General features: G+C 44.7%; 1 protein-coding gene across 1 annotated transcript in view; it reads left to right on the top strand.

Moving 5' to 3' along the window:
* The window catches only part of prdm5 (PR domain containing 5), a 32,444-nt gene extending 29,449 nt beyond the window's left edge, over positions 1 to 2,995 (top strand). Inside the window, exon 16 of the mRNA XM_062396425.1 lies at positions 1,558 to 2,995. Within this exon, the coding sequence (XP_062252409.1) occupies positions 1,558 to 1,722 (165 nt within the window). The 3' untranslated portion in view covers positions 1,723 to 2,995. The remainder of the gene's footprint in view (positions 1 to 1,557) is intronic.
* Positions 2,996 to 20,042: the final 17,047 nt, after the last annotated feature.

Here is a 20,042-nt window from a genome sequence, read left to right as displayed (position 1 = left end):
TTGTTTTTTTCTTGTTAAATAAGGCCACATCTTAGAAATATCTCAAAATTTAAAATGCTATGAAATTCTATCTCACCCTCAAAATGTTTGATGTAATAGATGAATGTAAAGCCCAAGATCATTTCCCACGAGCAACTGCAAAGGATTCTGGGCAATAGAGGCACTTAAAGTACTCCTTTTTCCCAGACTCGTATCCCAGTCAATTTTGACAAATAGACATTATAGACATATTTTATATTTGGCGTAACTTAAGCCCTGTAGCGGATATCAGTAGTTTCGTTGTATACTGTGGATACATGTCCATGAATCTTCTTACAGATGATGTTTTTAAGTGTCCTCTCTTTTAAAGCCATCCAGTGATATTGGAGGCAGTGTAAGATTTTGAAAATGGCTGTAGGGTCATAAACCTAAGCCTAGTTAACAAATATTCCTAATCGGCTAAATCCCTCACCTAACTCTGGATACTCAGCTTCTCATTTGAGCTTCAACACCCCAATTAGCCTCTATCTGTGGCATCCCCTCCAGTTCCTAACCACAACATGCTCCCATATCCGCGGAGAATCATCTGTAGTTGTTGTCAAAGACCACAGAATCAGTATCCCATTCACTGTCAGTGGAGCATCACCAGAAAGTGTCTCCAAGCGACATTCCAACATTCATCTGGATCCTTTTTTCTCCCCGAGCTTTGGATGGGACGTGTTCATGTAAATAATTCCACGCTAAACTATTAAAGATAATAGAAATAACATGTGGATTGTATTTTGGTGTGGATTCTGCGTCAGACTAAAGGATCGCACTGTTCCAGGAAGGATTCGCAGACGAGCTAGAGGGGCTCCGTAAGCAGCGTCTGTCATAACAGTATTACAAATGTTGTAGAAGCATCCAGAGACATCTGGGCTACAAAGAGACACAGCGGCCCCACTTTCATCAGCCCCTTCCCACCGTTTCACTTCATAAAATCTAAAATAATTCACCGCCTCTTTATCAGATTTGTACATTTTTGAGCTACGTTTAATTCCACTTGAATAGCCCAAGCAAGAACATGATAGCACATCTATCCATGTTACCTGATAAAACTTCGACACAGTGCTGTGTTGGGGATTTTGCGGCTTTCATTCATAGCTATGGCTTTTTCTGCCCGCAACTGTCTGGGATTTTCTGAATGTAATTCATATCCCTGAAGTTCTTCACAGATGGAGCGAGGAGGACACATGCTGTGATTCTTGAAGCAGTACGTTAAACTGCAGCTGAAAGCCGGCCAGTGGCGGATTATTATGATTGATAGAGGACGATGGAGTCATTTGTACAGTGTGAAATGGCTCATTTATGATGGATGTTAAGTTGCGCGCATCCCCGCCCCCCTCGACTTGTGGAAAAAGAAGGGATCTCAGTCCCAGAGTACAGTGAATTACAAATTATTCTCCTTGTCTCCTTGGTGCCTGTGATAAGACTTAACTCTAAACCGAGCAGTAAAAATCCATAAACAAGTTCAGGGGTTAAAAAGATAGAGTTTAATTCTAACTATTAAAATCCTGTATTTTCTATTTCATTTTGTAGGTGTGTGACCTGTCATTCAGCTTGAAGAAGATGCTCAGCAGACATAAGCTGACGCACAACCCCAACCGGCCCATGGCAGAGTGCCAGCTGTGCCATAAGAAGTTCACCAGGAACGACTACCTCAAAGTGCACATGGAGAATGTCCACGGGGAAACAGAGAGCTAGAGGCAATTATTGAAACACTGGCTGAAAGCTAAAGATATTTGATTGCGCAGATAAAGTTCAGTCTCATGCTTCATGCAGCCGGTTTGGCCTTTACATGCTGTATACACAGATGGATAGATAGCAGGAACCTTGTTATTAAACATACATACATGTAGGATGTGGAAAACATTAGGGAGAGTATTTTGACGTCCAAGCAAAGACTGTACATTTTGTAATTGTTATTTTTTGCCGTACTGTTTTTTTTAACAAACAAAATTCCTTATATGTTTGATCTGCCTCCAAATCGCTGTGTCTGCTCACAGGGGAAATGAAACGTCTGACATTTCACTCACAGTTTTTTTTCTGATTTCTTACCGGTGTTACTGTCGGTACGGCTGCACCCTGACCTGCCTCACTGTAGCATTTACTGAAGACCTTACTGTAAATCTGTGGCCAGTGGCCAAGTTAAAAACAAAAAAACAAGTCCATAGATATTTCAGCGCACTTTGTTTTTTGTTCATTTAATAATAATACATGTTTACATCTCTTACATTTTACAGCTGTTCTTTTGTGATCAAACATGTTTACTGTTGACATCCCGTTAGCCCCCGGAGTGTTCTTTTAAGACATGTTGCTCCATTTATGATTTACAAATATCAACGTTGTTTTGGAGAAAAAGATGGAGAGGGGGACCTCCGAAGACAGCTCAGATGTAAGTGTTTCTATGTACATGGAAGCTAGAATGTACGAGTATGCCGTCTGGTTATGCTTCTTTTCAAACAGAAACTGAGGGCTTCATGTTTTTTTCACACCACGTGATCGATGGTGGGAGCTGAACGATGTGAAACAACGAAAGAGTTTCAAGGTTTGAAGGGTTTGAAAGGTTTTGCGTATCGGACCTGCTTAGTCATTTACTTATGATTCTGTGGAATACTGTTGAACACGCAGTTAATCATTATCTGAAGGCTGAGCTCAGCTATTCCAAGACCAGTGGTGTCTGAAGTGCAGAGATGTTACGCAGGAACAAAAATAAAATCCAAAGTACTGTTTGTTGATGTTTGTGATGAATTGTTTGTGAGTGTTTTTGTTCTGGGGATATATCGCTCCTTACAGTGTGTGTTTTTCAGTTCTTTCAGCAGAGGCTTCCTTCTGTCCTGTACTGTCCCCTCCACCTCCATTGGCTTCCTCATTCACTGCCCCTTCTCAAGCTGTTTATTCTCCTTCTGTAGACTGTGAATTGTCACTTCGCACGTTTGTATTTTGAAATGTATAAAACCTCATCACCTACCAAGCATCCATTTCCTCCTCTTGTTCTGATTATGTGTCTGTGAACTGTTGACGTTGGCGGAGTTCTGGGAGCGAAGGCTAATTAAGGCCTTTTTTCTTCTTGAGGTCACAGCCACCACTCGCCTGATCTCTGATCTGTGAAGCCACACACTAAAGAGCGCCTCTGATGGTTTCTCTCTGTGGATGCGGCGACGCGTTCTCACGTCCATCCCCTGCAGAGTCTCTGGCATCTCAGGATTCTGCTCTGTGAGAGTTTCCCCAGCGGCGCACAGAAGTGGGAGAGCTGCAAGTCGCTCTCAGCGTCGCTCTGTGACGTTTGTCAAACAGGCGGCTGTTCAAACCCGATAAATCTTTCCATGTGTGGCGTTGGCTTCCTGAAAACACATAACTACTAGAGTATGTCTTTCTTCACGCTTTTGAGCATGTGCTGTTTTTTTAAACAATTAACTAATTGCTGGTATTCATGTTGGATTAGGTTTTGGCCTCATGGCTCTAGGCGTAGAAATGAACAACTGCACGATGTCTCCGCGCTCCTGTCAGCTAATGTTAGGCGTCCCAAGAAGCATGGTTAGCAATCCGGCTATCCCTCTGGCGTCCGGGTCACTGCGTGGCCATGCAGGGTGTGGCACCGGCCGCCCGGCCCCGCTGAGCCCCGTACTGCCCTCTGAGCCTGTGCCTTCCACCGCCTGCTCTTTAGTGGTGAGGCCTGCGAGCCATACTGACGCACTCCCAGATACAGTGGCATTTATATTGCATCATGTAAACAGTAGTAGTTGTAGGGATTTCCAGCAGTGGAAAGTAATTGTCAGCCACATGTCTGTCCCAAAGCAGCTGACCGGTCAGCCTGGGCGCTGAGATGTCCCTGCTCTTCATCATCGCTCTACTCTCATAGGTCTGTGACGACATGTCCCGTCTCTCACCGTCCATGTCTCTGCGATTCCCTTTTCGTCCCACAGCATTTGATTTTTTTCTCATGGGATTTTCCCAGTGACCCAATGATCATGTCCTCTCCACTTCAATCAATTTTTTCCCGCGTGTATCCCTGCCTGCATGCTTCTCTCCCTTAATTCCTACTGGGTATACCATGCCAAAGCTCCCAGTCAATGTGTTTCTAATTACATGTTTTTACTGGAAGCCCCAGTTTCCTGTGTTGCCTCCCCATTTGTGAGTGTGGCCAAACTGGGCCCCGGCGAGCATCCACAGAGCCGAACGCCAGCCACGCCCACTGCACAGGAGTATCATTACCACCCCGGCCCGGGTTTATGGCAAACCGCTGTCACGTTAGGAATGACACGGGCACACTGGTCTGACCTCTGTGTTTGGGTTACGTTGCTGTGGCGACAGGTAGCCTTTCCGTCCACTGCCCTTGTGCACAGTGATGAGGAATGCGTGCGCCCAGGGAGCGGTGCCATCCAGAATCATTAAATACGAGCAGGCGGGTGTGTTTGGGTATTCTGGGTCAGGGATGGACATTCCCCTTAAAGCCACATTTCCATGGCAACAGACGGTGGAACTTGAGTACCTAAAGATCCTTGACACTGAAAACCAACGAAAGGTCAAATGCTTGAGCCACAGGGCTTAAACCGCAACTGGCTGGTCTCAAGAAACACACACACACACACACACACCATTCTCACTTTATTCCTGTCTGCTATTTCTGACTGACAAGATGGTTCTAATTTAATCGTCAGACATCACTCCAGGCAAGAGAGCGGTGGATCAGGTCAGGTGGACAGGAATGAGTTCATTAGGAGAGGACCTATCATTACACTGCACCCAGCACATCCCAACCCCCACGCTGCACACTGCACCTTTATCTAGGCACACTCACATATTCCATCATACGATTCAAAATAACTGATTTGTATATGTGCTATAATCAGAAGTGTTATGATAAAAGGTCTAATAAATTGCACAGATTGATGAACCCAAACTAAGACATCACCCAACTCTTCAGTTTTCCTCAGTCGTGTTGGGTTTCTCAATTCTTTAGCCCTTTGACTTTCCTTCTTTTCCTCACCGTCTGGGTTCCAATTTAAGCAGAAAACTCTAGATTTGGGTTCATTGATTTTCTTTTGTATTAATCATGCTATGCAAAATTTATTTATCTCTTACCTGCACCAAGGCAGTGATGTTTTTGCACCTGTCCATTTGTTTGCCAGCAGGATTTCATAAAAACTATGGAACTGATTTCCACAGAATTTGGTGAAGGGATTGGACATTGCAATAATTTCTTTAAATACCAATTTTCTCAGAGAATAATATATGGATGTTGATGAAAAAACCCAGACACATTTAGATTGATAATATCTAAATGTCTGTGTATGTGAGTATTTGAAAACAGTTTCTCATATAGTGAGAAACCCATGGGAAATGATCACACTTCATTAGTTTGGAGCAGTTGTTAATATATTATATTTGACTCTCTGATGTTCAGTCAATTCAAATCGATTTGAATAATTACTTCACAACTCAAAATTAAAATTCAGTTGGTAACATTGGGAGCATTCTGAACCCTTTGTCGTTCTACATCAAATGTTCTTTCCAATAAGGAGACAACCAGCAAACTCACAGTAGAATCCACCAACCTTAAAACCACCAACCTGGTGTCGGCCCCCTGCTGCCACCAAAGCAGCTCTGAGCTGTCCAGACTCCACAAGACATCTGAAGAAGTCCTGTGATATCAGGCACTGAGATTTTAGCATCGGATCCCCTCTGTGTGAGAGTTGTTTTTCAAGCTCGTCCCACTGATGCTTGATCAGACTGAGATCTCAAACCATTGAAAGACGCCTGCAGTGAGGCCGGGTGCATCATCGTGCTGAAAGAGGCCACAGCTATCAGGGAGTACCACTGCCATGAAAGAGGGCCAGCTCTGCAACGATGTTTAGATGTGCTGGCATGTGTCAAAAGTTCAGAAATTAACTCGAGAGAGAGGCGGACAATTTGGTTTCGGCTTCATGTTTACGTTTCCCATGAAGAACACAGCAGGAGATTCTCCGGGTCAGATGCGTTCACAACAACAGGGAAGTCTCTGTAGTGTTCAGTTCAGTGGTGGTGCCCCAAGTGGAAGGAGGGAGGACATAGTGAGATAGAGACGTAGAGATCTTGTCTTTTTGTTTAAAGGACATAATACCGGTGTATACAAAAGCCCTCATGTCCTGTCTTTCCGAGTTGACATTTTCTTCTACATTTATGTCACCTCTTTTTCATCAGGAGATAATTTTTTTTCCCCATTTGGAGTCTGTCACTCGCTTGATGTTAATATCCTGTGGAGAAAATCGTGCTGTGTTCTCACATGTGATCACTTGGATACTTTCCGGAGTTTATACAAGGGAGCTGATTCAAAAAATGTGCCTTCTCAGATAGAGAGCCCCACTGGATCATTTCAGAGCATGTCTGAAAGCAGCTATAGTTTAAAGAACTTGTGCAGAGGCAGGTTGTTACTGGGGGCTTGAGCTTGTTGTTGTTAACAGCTCATTTATTTTGTGTTATAGTTTGGAATGAATATTTGCATTTCAGGATTTCTCCAGAAATTCTCTGAAGTTTAGGTCATGTCTGAAAACAGCTTCAGTAACATCCACTTGAAAGTCAGGACTCATTGTTTCCCAGCAGAATGTTGCCCAAAGCATCACACTGCCTGTCTCAGCTCGCCTTCTTCCCATAATGCAACCCTGGTCTTTCCCCACATAAACAACACACATGCAACCGCAACTCGAAAAACTGACGGCTCACTTGCTGCCTAATATATCCCACCAGCTGACAGATGCCAATGCAAAGAGATCCTCCATGTTGTTTTCTTTACCTGTCATTGTTTTGATGTTGTGGCTGATCGGTGTATATTGATTTAAACTGTCTTCAGGAAACAGAGACGCATTTGAGGCACCAGAGCACAATGGTGCCTCGAACACGGACTCGTGAGAAGGATAAAAACTTGACAATGTACAGAGGGTGAGAGCGGGCCAGGAAACGCTGCAGGAGAAAGATGGAGAATTGTCCCCTTTGGGAAGTTGTATCCTGTAAGATCGGCTCAGCCTGCACCAAAAGGAGATGAAAAGTCCCGCAGCGGGTTACAGGACATGGAGTCTCACTCTGTGAGCGTTAAAGATATCAGTCAGTGTGTCGTCCACCTCAGGAGCTGCGGTGTTGGTCCGTTCTGTCAGCACATTGTTTCTGTGCACCATCACTCCTCAGTCTCATTAGGAACTACAGTGCTGTCCTCACCTCACACAGTGTTTGGATGTGTCTTCATGCGGCCCTGCATTGGAGCAGCAGAGGAGATAACACGAGGCGGACGAGGTCGGTCTTTTACAACGTGCAATCTTACAAAACCAACCGCAGGGTCAACAGAAACGATGCTGACGCCATGCTCGGGTTCAGCCGTGGAAGCAGAAATTCAAGTTGGCAGGAAACAATAAGAAAATCCAATAAGATTCCGACCTTTGCCACGGTTCAATGTGACCCGAAAAAGAGAGAATGTCTGTGATGAGCTGCCAGGAAACCAAATTCATGCCATTCTCTTTATTGAATGTTCGAGGACAGTGTGAGAGGCTGCCCCTCCTGCAGCCACACTCGTCCGTCTGCTTCTCTCTCTCTCTCTCACCCCGCTGCTCAGAGATTTATTGTTAGGTGATTAGTGATGACAGAGGACACTCTAGTGCTCCAGCCAAAACATTTGTACAAATGTGACGAAAGATGCGCCATAATTCCTCTCTTTTGTCTCCAGTCAGACCGTTGTTCATCCTCCCCCTCCGGCTGCTGTTATTGTCTCAGCCCCCCCCCCCCCCCCCCCCCCCCCTTTATCTTCCTCGTTCTGGGAGACCTGTGTTATGCACACGGTCCCAACACAAATAACTTCACACTCCTGCCGTGCTGGAGGAACTGGGATAAGAACATTCAATAGACTCAAGCAGAGGCAAGCGAAACTGTTAAACTGATCTTTTAAGTAAGGTAGTTTAGCTAGAAAGCTCATTCCAACACATGACAAATATCTTCATATTTAATTGCACAACATTGATATATGTGTAACAGCAGTGAGCAATCAGTGGAGTTAAGTCCAACCAGTGACATAACATTGGTCTCATTGTCCCCACTCATGCTACATTTCTGTTTTGAATTTTGCACCATGTTTGAAATTGAGTCCTGTGTGAGTTTGGAGAAACCAAATACCACAGCGAGGGTCTGTTTCCTGTCAGGGCCGCCGGAGAAGCAACACTGAGATACACACCTTTCATGTGCTGATTTAGGTTTCGGTCCAATGAGCAGCCTCACAGCAAACGCACGCACGCACGCACGCACGTACACACACACACACACACATGGAGAGTCAAACACACACAAGGACGTAAACTTCACAGAGAAAGGCCTCCAGTGTCTGTAGCTCCTTCTGAGAAGTGTGAGGTGGGACCAGGATTCCTGTCTGGGTCCTGTGAATTAGCCACGCTGAACTTGTTAACCCAGACCACACACACACATACACACACACACACACACATGCGTGCACTGAATGATAATTTCCTCCCACCATACAGGAGCATCATGTGAGGGGAGTGACTGTTGTCAGAGCGAACAGCTGCCCGCACCAAAACACATCTATCTTCCACAGGAAGTTATTGGTCAAACAAATGTAATGAATCAGTTGTTCATGTCTTGTTGACCGTGACCATATCTGTCTCCCCCTCACACACACACAGCCCACACAATATAAACATACACTAAAAAAAATTGGTGTTTGTGTGTCCAATCACTCTCACTCATGGAGGAGAGATGGAGACCCAAGGCCATGGACCTGTTGTGTGAAGGCTGCTTCACTCCCACACACATTTGGTTTCAGAGCATTCAGTAGCTTGTGTAAACACATGCAATATGTGCACGTTGCATCTACCTACTAGTTGAACAAACATCCGTCTCTCTGTGTGTGCAACGCGTTCCTCACAAACCAATCATCTCATCGAGTCCACACTTGACTTGTCTACTGTAAATGGCCCGAGAAAGTGCAGTGCCCAGTTCTGTGCCTTTTGATTACCTGACGCATTCAATAGGAATAAAAATTGAATAAACTGCCTACCAGTGCTCTGCAGCAGTCAGTGTCTAGAATGTCTTCTTCTTCGTCCTCAGATAAACTACAGCAGTGGTCTGCAGGTCATTTTGATTATTTGATTATTTTTGTTTCACCACATCAGACTGACACAGACATTCATGGGTGTGACGGGTGCAGTTCACAGTCGTTGCATTTATAACATTTACAGATCCCCTTCCTCGTTAGCAAGCTGTCTTCAGCGTGAAAGCACAATCTTCATTTTGTTGGTGCTTTATACTGAGCAGAGTTACAGCTTTTTTTTTGGGGGGGGGGGTGGTGTATGGTAAACTTTAGTCATGCAATGTATGAAATTCAAAACTTACCTATAAACCACACAAGTGAACAGTAATAAAGCAGATTCAAACTATGACATCTTCAATGCAGATAAACCGGGTAGGATGAACACAAAGATTTCTAACATCACTCAGCCCCACAGATTGTTTATAAAATGAGAACACTACTCCTCTCCTCCGCTCCCTTCACTGGTTACCAGTGGCTGCTCGCATCCGGTTCAAAACACTAGTACTTGCGTACCATGCTGTGAACGGATCCGGTCCAGTCTACATCCAGGACATGGTCAAACGTTACACCCCACCCCGTTCACTCCGCTCTGCTTCGGCCAATCAGCTCGTTGCTCCCTCACTGCGAGCTAAACAATCATCAAAAACACGACTGTTTTCCGTCCTGGCTCCTAAATGGTGGAATGAGCTCCCCATTGACATCCGGACATCAGAAAGTTTACACATCTTCCGCCGAAAACTAAAAACATACCTCTTCCGACTTTACCTTGAATAAAAAAAAAAAAAAAAAAAAAAAAAAAAAACCACTAACAACTTTTTGAAACTAACACTTTAGTAGCACTTAAATGTCACTTACTTATAGCACTTTGTAGTTTTGCTTTATTTGAAGAAATTGTATTTTCTTGATTCTTGTCGTCCTTGGTATGTACCCTCGGGTTTGAATGCACTTATTGTAAGTCGCTTTGGATAAAAGCGTCAGCTAAATGAAATGTAATGTAATGTAATGTAATGTAATGTAATGAGAAGGACTCACTAGTGACAAGGACTAATTCTGAAGTAACTCCAGAGCTTTAACACAGGACAAGAGAACAGAACATTGAAAACAGACAGGTTTATAATGTGCACTTCACTCGTGTACTAGAGAAACAGCCCATCATATGTCATATGCTGCTTTGTAGAGCTGGTTGTAGATGGAATGTGGCCCAATGTACTATACAGAGTAACGGTGGATCTCACTTGTAGGAGATCTCAGGTCTGTTAGCAAATAGGAAGCGAATATCCAATTAGTGGTCGCGCTGCAGGTGTAGTTCACCCTCACACAGGCTATAAGAAGCAAAGAAGACCGCACATATGTGCAGCATCAGACAATGCTCTGCCTTCCTACCTCTGGGCTGTCATCAGGAGCCAATGATTTATAGGGCGCCGTGTTCCTGCTCACTTGTTGGAGAGATGATAAAATAAGGAAGTGCAGATACCTGTTCCCTCGAGCGGTGCTCTGTGAGACATCAGCCTTGATCTCATAACTCCAGGAGCCCAGCCCTGTCACGCTGAAGAATGACTGAGTCTGACCCGGGTTATGGAGTAGTCAGGGCCTTCAGATTCTTATAAATTACACCCTTGTTATAAATAAAACCTTGTCCACAGAGCCAAACAGGGAGAAGAGGGGGTGAAATCTGGCTTCGGCTCACTTCAATGAAAATCCCAGCAGCACAGAGAACATTGTTTGAATCTGCCGATTCAGGAGAGTAATACTACTAACTTTTCAAGAAATGTGGGATTAAAATGCTTTTCTTTTGTCAAAATGAAAAGAAAAAGAAAAACATATTTATATTCTCAGGTTACAGCCTGCTGACAGTTTACCTCCATGTCCCGGAGTGACTCTTTGATGCACCAGCCTCAGTCTTTGTGCTTCAGTAGAACACAATGGTGTTTGTGTAGGACTTTCCGCTCGTTCCCCTAAATGTGGGCAACCCGTATATTTAACCTCTGCACTAAACCTTTAGTCTCAGTGCTCTCTCATCTACTCCTCACACAATTCAAACTGATACCATCACGAGGTTACTCATGCACACCCGAGCTGGAGGTGGCTCCCCACCGCCGAGCGCTATCTGGGAGTCAGTGGTGCTTGAAGTCCTTCCAAGCCCTCTTTTCTTTACGGCAAATGAGCAAGGCCGCTCTTAAGCACCATCAAGTAGAGGGGCAGGTATTTACTGTATTTGTTTTCTTTCTTTCCGCTCTGGACACGAGCGGCCACAGGTGCAGCTTGAGCTCAGAGACCTCTGGGCAGCGGACCACCAAACACAGCGGTCTCTGTGGGGAAAGTAATGGACCTTCCACCTGGTCCTGCTGGACGCGGACCATTAGAGTGGGATTTGTGCTCTCAATGTAGTCTTGTGTGCCGAGTTAATGTGCAAAGAATGAAGCAATTTTCCTGTTGTTTCCACTCCTTTTGCCATTCTTAGCTCAGCTAACTACCTGATGACTACAGCCATGTATTTAGCATAAGCTGGTCTTAGACACGCATTGAACTATCCTCCAGAGTTTTGTGAGAGCACAAATGTCAGAGTGAGAGGCTCCGGACTCTGGAGACCGTCTGAATGAGCCAGGCAAAAAAAAAAGCATGAGATCCTCTGCAGAATTCACTGCCAGTAAGTTCACATTCTACAATGACGTTTCTAATATACATGTCGAAGATGTCCTGCCTCCACCTGCTGCACCACCTCTCACCTGAACGCTCTGTAGATTGTTCATGTATGAAAACGGCTATGGCGACATCACAGTGCTGTCAATCTTCTCATCTTACTCTCTGTTTGTGTGTTTGTGTAGTGCATAAACAGATATTGCCTCAAATGTCACCAGTTAAAACAGGAATGATTCACTCCAAAACTTTTGGAATGGTCAAGAAGACAGCTCAAATTTGAATTTCAGCTATTTCTTGTGAAAGGATGAAGTTCAGTTTTTACACACAGTGTTTCACGAGTGTCCTACGTATGACAACATGTGTTTGAGATTGCCATTAATTCGACTGATTTTTTAAAAAGTCTCTCATCTTCAAAGCTTTCCATGCTTTCAGTAGCCCCAGCTTTGGCTCTTTACCGCTCTGGAAGTCATAAGTCACCGTAATTGTAGTTTACCCATATGTCATTGCTTTCAAAACAAATAGTAACTCTAGATAGCAAAGGTACAAAGTCTGGCCACATTGGTCAGGTGCTGTGACGGGAACAAGATGCTTCGCAGGGGCCTTGTTTGGAGTTGGCTTTTCCTGGAGAGCTGGTGTTTAGAGCTGCGAGCACGCTTCGGCTCCGGTCACCTCTGCAACAGCTTTTGATTCTCCGTCTTTGTTCTCCAATCAGAAACGTGTTTCAGTTTGAGTTTCATTAAAAGCATGTCCTGAAATCGGATCCATCTCTTTGTACACCCAGCGAACAGGAACAGCGCGTAACCTAACTGGAAGCAGATCATCCTACCCCTCATCAATGGACTGTGCTACGTGTGTGTGTGAGTGGGAGTGTGTGTGTGTTGGTGTGTGTGTGTGTGTGGACACCATTGCTTTGTGCAGTGTACGTTACACTGTGTTACATATATGTGCTCATGAAACTCTAGAGCTCAAAGTGTCACTTTCTCTGCATCGTCTCACATGGTCTGACAGCAATATATATTCACTGTGCATGACATCATTTACCCTTCAGACATATTAATGATTATTTCATTCTCTCTTCCTGCCAAGGAAACACCCTGGCCTGTAAAAGACCACAGCAGCACACTTAGCATAGATTTTCCACAGGAAACAGAGGTGGCTCTGCTGCCGCCTGCTCAGCCAAAGACTGTCAACTGTCAAACACATCTTTGATTTGCTAACAGAAGATAGCGTGCTAATCAAAGATGCCACAAAGCTTATTTTTCTATAGGCGACTAGGATGAGGCACTTTTCTGACAAACATCAGGACTGTGCAGAAGAATTGTGACCATTTTGTCCTCGGCTCATTCACCACATTTTAAAGAAACTTATCCTGTAACATCAGGAGCGAGGGAAGCATCCAGAATGCATTCATTAGACCAGAGCTGTTGTTGTGGAACTCTCAGTCTCCCTTCTCACAGCGTTACAGGAGCTTCACAAGAAAGGCCTCTTGGGAAAAGGAAAGCGAGCAGAGAAATGTCTATGCAGCACATGTAGAGAAGAGGTTCCAGATGTGACATGTCAGCATCAACGACAGTCAGTGACGGGGTGGGGATGTGGGCTTGACTGACTGACAGGCTCTCAGCGTGAATGAGAATATCACTCAAAGGGTGAGAGAGGGAAAAATAAGCATCTTTTCAATGGCGACCTGTGTTTGTATCTGCGGACACGTTTAGAGAAGGTTGTGTTTACATGTGAGCGATTGCTCTCAGGTTCTTGTGCTTGTTTCACGGACAACATATGCTTTGTGGCCGACGTTTGCGTGTGTGTGCATGAGAAAGGGAGAGACACCCGCTCAGTCACATACATGCATCCTTTAATCTCAGGAGAGCGGCACATTTCTGAGCTTGTTACTGCGAGTGGAGAGCCAGAGAAGAACATCCCCCATCATAACCGGACATTTCTCTCATCTCAGCTCAACCATCCCGCCCATCCCATTTGAGAGAGGGCTGGGTGTGCAGACAGAGACTTGGTGTATATGTAGTTAGTGCTGCTAACCAAATCATAGAATCCACAGTTTATTTTTCAATGTTGAAACTGAATGGCATAGAAAAGAACTGGAGGACAGCGCTCTTTGCCTCGCTCTCCCTCTCTCTCCTACAGAAACACACTGACCGTCCGTCACAGTCAGATTGACCATCAGCAGCACTGGGTAGGATTACCTACACCAGTGGTTGGTTACCATTCATAAAGATTTTACCGTCTTCAGCGGGCAGGATTAAGAATAACCTTGATAGATGCAACTACACAGTTCTCTACTGCAATTGGTGACCGGCCTCCTTGCTAAACATTAGCAGCTGCCTATTATTGATACATTATTATTTATCAGCAAAATAAATCAATGTATATTACATTCTCAAACTACCTATACAATATAGTTTAATTATAATAAAATAAATATAAAATAGTTTTCATTTTAAAGACCTGATCGTACCAGGATCTAAAACAGCAAAATTTCATTTTTAAATAATTTCATTAAAATGGGCTCGTTTACGATCAGAGGATCGAATGAAGGAGGCGAAAATGATCTATGCAAGTGTGCAACGTATACTTCCATGTTGGTGAACTCACACACTCATTTATACTCCTTTCCGATGGCAAAGTGTGACACCGCCGTCCTACCAGGGGCTGGAGAGTCTGGGCAAAAGAATTTAGAGAGCAGCTCTGCGAGCGGACTAGTGCTAACCTGGGGCGCTAACACAGCTAGTGCTAAAGGAGTAGCAAGTATTCATCCTGTCGTCAAGCCCTCAGCTACATCTAGTTCACGGAGACATGTCAGTGTCACTTGGTGATGTGATTCCCTCCTTTGTCACAGAGTCTGCTCCTCTTTTGATAATGGCCGTCAGATGCAGAGCAGACTGACAATTCATGAGTGCAATCCACTGTCACTATTTTATCTCTCTATTTTCTCCAGATGTGTAAGAGCTGGATTATGTTGCTGCTGACGCAAACCCAGATCTTCCCTCTGCTTCTACCTCACATTCAACAAACTGAACTAGTGGAACTCTAGGAGGCTTTCATTGTGAAGCAGTCTCAGGAAAAACATTCTCACATTGATTGGTTGGATGATATAGGAAATATCTGTGTACTAAACAAGACAAGAGTTATTTTGACATTTTCAGTGATTTCTGAACGTTGCATGAGGTAATGGAAAAGGAAAGAGCAGCAGTGACCTCCATCCTCCGTAAGGTTACCTACTTCTTATTTTGGAAAACGACTTGCACCATGTGCAGGATGAAGTCAGGTCACGGTTGAAGTTATTTTTGACGGACCATTTTATCAAAACGTTTGTTTGGTTGTTTAGTTCTATTTCTGACAAACAGGACTGAAATCTTGAGGATAATAACTTAAATTGGTGGGTAAATTCCAGTCTCCTGCATTTAAGCTGGACATGGTATACTTACACATCCACCATCTTCACCTCCACACCCTTACTTTCAACATGAAGGAAAGTAAACTTGGTAAACTAAGTTTAGTTTACCAGCACTGTATGTAATCATGAGGTACAAAGTGATGTATAATGAAGGTAATGCATGGCCATAAGAGTGTGTGTTTGGCGCACGTGTGCATCTTTGTGTGCTGTCTTCTGCTCAGACACACTAAAGTGCAGAGTGTTTATGCATACCGCCGGTGCGTCTGTGGGCCATATGGAATCTACTGTACAGCCCGAAGAGTGGAAGGCCAGCTGCTGAATTCCTAAAGAGAAGAACATGTTCGGCCAACGGCGTCTGTGACACACCTTCAGTGGAGATGAAATACATGTGCAGGAGGGCACATGAGTTTTTCCCAACTCAACCTTGCCCAAGTCAGTCAGCGGCTCGGCCTCATTACCTAAGAAGCACAACTGGGACTGAGCCACTAAATGGGCTTTAGAGAGCCGATCGGGTCCTCAGTTTCCTGCCGGGCACAAAGTCCGCCTTACATGGACCGAGCCATGTGTCCGCCAGATGCTGCTGGCCTCTCTTCCCCTTCAAAGAAACAATTAGGCACAATTATCGCAACATATAAATGAATTTCATCCATGATTAAAATGTTTTGGTCGGGGGTTGAGCAGGACACACTGCCAGGTGGTTGTAATCTTGATGGCGGTCGCAGTGGGGCTTCACTCAAAGAGGGCAATAGAAAGAAAAACCTGCTGAGCTGTTTATACAAGCACTTGTGCGTCTGGTCAAGTGCTCCCACTCCCCCCTCCTATCGCTGCGTGCTCATTCCACCGAAGGCATCTGTCCCTTAATACCGCTTTAATGAAGGTCATTCATTTTAATGGAGCCTCATTTCGAACAGCAGTAATTAAAGCTCACGGTGCACTTGACTGGGAGGTTGTTGAGACAGCGTGAGGGCCAGTTCTCCAAATAAACAGCTCCCCCCCCCCAATGCGAGAAAGTCGGGCAGCCTGAACACCGCGCTCCGGCTCGCAGTGGAGGAAAGAGGAGGAGGAGGCGGCTCGGCTCAGAGGAGAAATCTAAACCATGTCAGAGATGAAAACCACATTTAGCGGAGTGGCAAGAAGGATGACAGGTGGCTCAGGCATGTTGTGAGGATAACAGAACAATCACGTGTAATCGGGTTTGAAAGGTTGAGAACACGAGGAGGAACCGAGGAGTGACAGATAGATTCTGATGTCAAGTGTTCGTCTGCTTCACTCAGGGGAGGATCAAACTGCAGCACTCTCACTGTGTGTGTGTGTGTGTCTTTGTGTGTGTGTGTGTGTGTGTAGCTCTCACATGTGTTTTCTGGAGCAAGATATGAAAATGCATAGAAAGACAAACGATCTACAGAAGAAAAGAAAAACAGCGCCCGTAGCCGATGTGAAAGATGGAGACCTTTAAAGTGACTCTTCCAGATCATTGAGGCCTTGTGAAAAATCCCCTATACGGTGGATTATAAAGCGACACGCCCCCTACAGTGCCATGCAGCACTCAGCAACCACAAGAGGAGGATGTGTTTTAATTCTCCGATGAAAAGCTGCTGTAGAAGGCCTGTCCAGGCTGTACAGTCCTATACAGCAGGATAGTGACGTAGTGACCCGTCACTGTCTGACACACACACACACACGCACACACACACACACACAGTAATGAAATCCACCAAGGTTAAAATATTCACACGCATTGTTTTTTATGTGCATGCTGGTGTGACATGAAATAAATTCTAAACAAACACGAGACATCTCTGCTAAATTGAATCTAAATTTCCATGCACACGTTTAAATATGTCCCAGGACAATTTATGTTTTCCTCTTCTCAGATTAGAGAGATCCATCTTCCTCGGTGTCATCTACCCAGCATGCTTTGCTGCTTCCTGGCGTCACACGGTATAACGTTGATGTACGACCTGTGAAGAGGGGCCTTGTTTTATCTCCTGCGTGGTGACATGGGACGGTTGTTTTATCTCCTGAGCGGAGGCAGGAGATGCTCGTCTCGCTCCCTCAGCCTATCTGCCTGCCCGCTGAGGGCCTGATGAAAGCGCAGGGCCACCTTGTCCAGACGGCGAACATCCATCAGAGGAGCAGCATGTCAAACGCCGCGGATGGAGGAGAGTCATCCTCAGGGCGAAGGAGAGGTAGTGGCTCGGTCAGACGGGGTTTAAGGCTGACAAACACCTCGGCAGTGTGTGAACAGGGAGGCAGATGTTAAAATACAGCAGTGAGTGAAGGTTTTTGAGGCACAGCCGTTATGACAAAACAGGTCCAGTCCCATTGACCTCCTTGTACCCCACAGGGAGCTTTTTTTTAGATTTTATAATCCACCAGTAAACTAAATTAATTCATTTACGGTCACTTTGCTGATTCTGGTTCTTATTTTACAAACTTTATCGCAGCAGCAGATGTTGTTTTGTTCTTCTTTTCTAAAGAGAACTCACTAGCTCTGACCGCTTGACCCACTAAAATCTATGAAACATCCCCAGGGAGGGTCTGACCCAAAACTCTGAGGAGACGTCATGTGTCAAAGTTCTTGTGTTCAAATTTCATCAATAAAGAAAGTGAAACATTAGACGTTACCAGCTGGTTTGTTAAAACCAGAAAGATCTGTATCTACATTTCTACGAATCATTGACATTAAAACACCTACGGATGTTAGCGCTGGGGGCATGAAGTCATTTATTGAATTTGTGTTAAATCATGTTCGGGCTAAAACGGCAAGGTGTCAAGTTTCTGTTTAAACTACAAGATGAAATTGATACCTGCTATACAACAGAGTGTCACTGCATTCACGCCTTAATTTCCATGTCGCAACATTTTTGATTATTTGATAATTTATTTCACCATATCACTAGTGTGCGGGTGCTGCTGTATGTCAATCATAGAATGACTTCCTCATTAGCAAGTTTTATTCAAAGTACTAGAACGTTTTGTTTTGTTGCGGTCATGCTTTATCTCAAGTTGAATGACAGCTTTTATTTAGAAAAGTTGTGAACTTGGGTCCAAGGTTTGTGTGGATTGCTTAACAGACCTCTGAAATAGCCGACATGTAAAGTATAACAAATAAGACCAGTTAAGTAAATTATGCAAACTTATATATAAACCACTAACGTGACCGGTAATGAAGTAAATTCAGCTTCACCTGAACCATTGACTATGAAATCTTCACTGCAGAGGAACCAGGTGAGCACAAAGCTTTCTAACTTTATTCTAACTTACTTGACAAGGACTAATTCTGACCTGGCTCCCGAGCGTTACCACTGAGCAAGAGAACAGACCATCACAAACAGACAGGTTTACAATTGGCGCTGCACTAGTTTGAATATGATTCTTGACAATGACGGCATTGTTATATCGTAAAAACATGACAGGCAAAGCTTGGACAGTTCGGCTTCTCACTTGTGCAAATCCATGACAAAACATCTGTCCCCTCATTGTTCACACAGCAGAACACATGACAGTGCAATGAAAACATTATGGTGCAAGCAACAACATTATTAAAATGTATTACTGCTGAGAGCAAGGTCAGATAATCCCAGGCACATGGCAGCGAGACAACACTTGTAGGCCTGATAAATGAAAGCAAGCAGACACAAAGACATGAAAAGCATCCAGGCTTTCTCTGGTGTTCTCTGCTCAGTGACGAACACACCAGCGCACTTTGAAGTGGCTTTCGAGGGCCAATGATCGGCACGTTGCCCAGACTCGCAAAACAAATGTTTCTATTTTTACAAAGTGACCTCCTCCGTAGCGAATGAAAACAAAATGCGACATCCATTTGGAGGCAATTGCCCAAGCGGTCTGATCATTTCAATGGGGCCTTTATACATTTCTGCAGTTTATCCTCCAGGCTTAGTGTCATTTGAATCTGTGAACATAATTTCTCTCTCTCTCTCGCTCTCTCACTCTCTCTCTCTCTCTCTCCCTCTGCCTCAGTGTTCCCTGATTGCTTCCACACACTCGAAGCAGGTCCAGCTGGAGACTGTAAAAATAAACTCCATGTTTAAAAATGGGTAGATTAGCCCTTTTAAATTGGTTTCTTTTCATGTTTTTGTGTCCCTGTGTGTCCGACCTGGCAGGTAGAGAACAGAGACTCGGAGTGTGTGTGTGTGTGTGTGTGTGTGTGTGTGTGTGTGTGTGTGTGTGTCATGGGAACGTAGACAAGGGCAGGCAGAGAAGCACTAATTGGCTACAGAGTGGAGAATAAGACCTGTCGCCTGCCAGATGTTTCTGTAAAAGCGTGGCGCAGGTCCGTGGCGAGGTGTCGGAGGCCTACACTTGCATCAGAGGGAGCCGTCAGGATCCTGGACCGCTCTCCTGCTGGACACCTGGCTTCCTGCCTCCCTGCACAGCTGTGCACAGCTGCTTACCTACATCATGTTTAGGCTGTTCAGTCTCTTCTGCTGCACGTTGTCAGATTTTGTTTACCGGTACATGTGGATCTTTGCCAAACAGCTTTTGCAGTGAAGTCAGACAAAAGGCGGCAATAAGCCGGAGTGTAACCTCTGGCTCATTGTGGTGGATAAAGAGTTAAACACATTGGAAGAAAACATTACTTCTAACCTTAACATTTTAGGTCAGCCCCTTCAGTATTGATTGTGAAGACAGTGTGCAGGCAGTTCAGAGCTGCAGCCCACAGTGTCTCCCAGTGCAGTGGAGGGGTAAGCTCAGGACAGTGATGATTGCACCTCAGAAAGCGTGTTCGGTTTACTTGAGCTCGTGGAACACGCGCTCTCATGGCCGCCTCTCGTTTTTCAACAGTCTGTCATTTTTCTATGGCACATTATGAAACCTATTACTCCTCACTCATCACTTTGAGGGAGACAGGCGCAGAGAGAGGCTTAGAGTGAACCTCGAGCA

The sequence above is a fragment of the Platichthys flesus genome, chromosome 9 (assembly GCF_949316205.1).
Source record: "Platichthys flesus chromosome 9, fPlaFle2.1, whole genome shotgun sequence".
NCBI lineage: Eukaryota > Metazoa > Chordata > Actinopteri > Pleuronectiformes > Pleuronectidae > Platichthys > Platichthys flesus.
The sequence above is the reverse complement of the archived record's forward strand: the minus strand, read 5'-3'. Positions and strand labels throughout refer to the sequence as shown.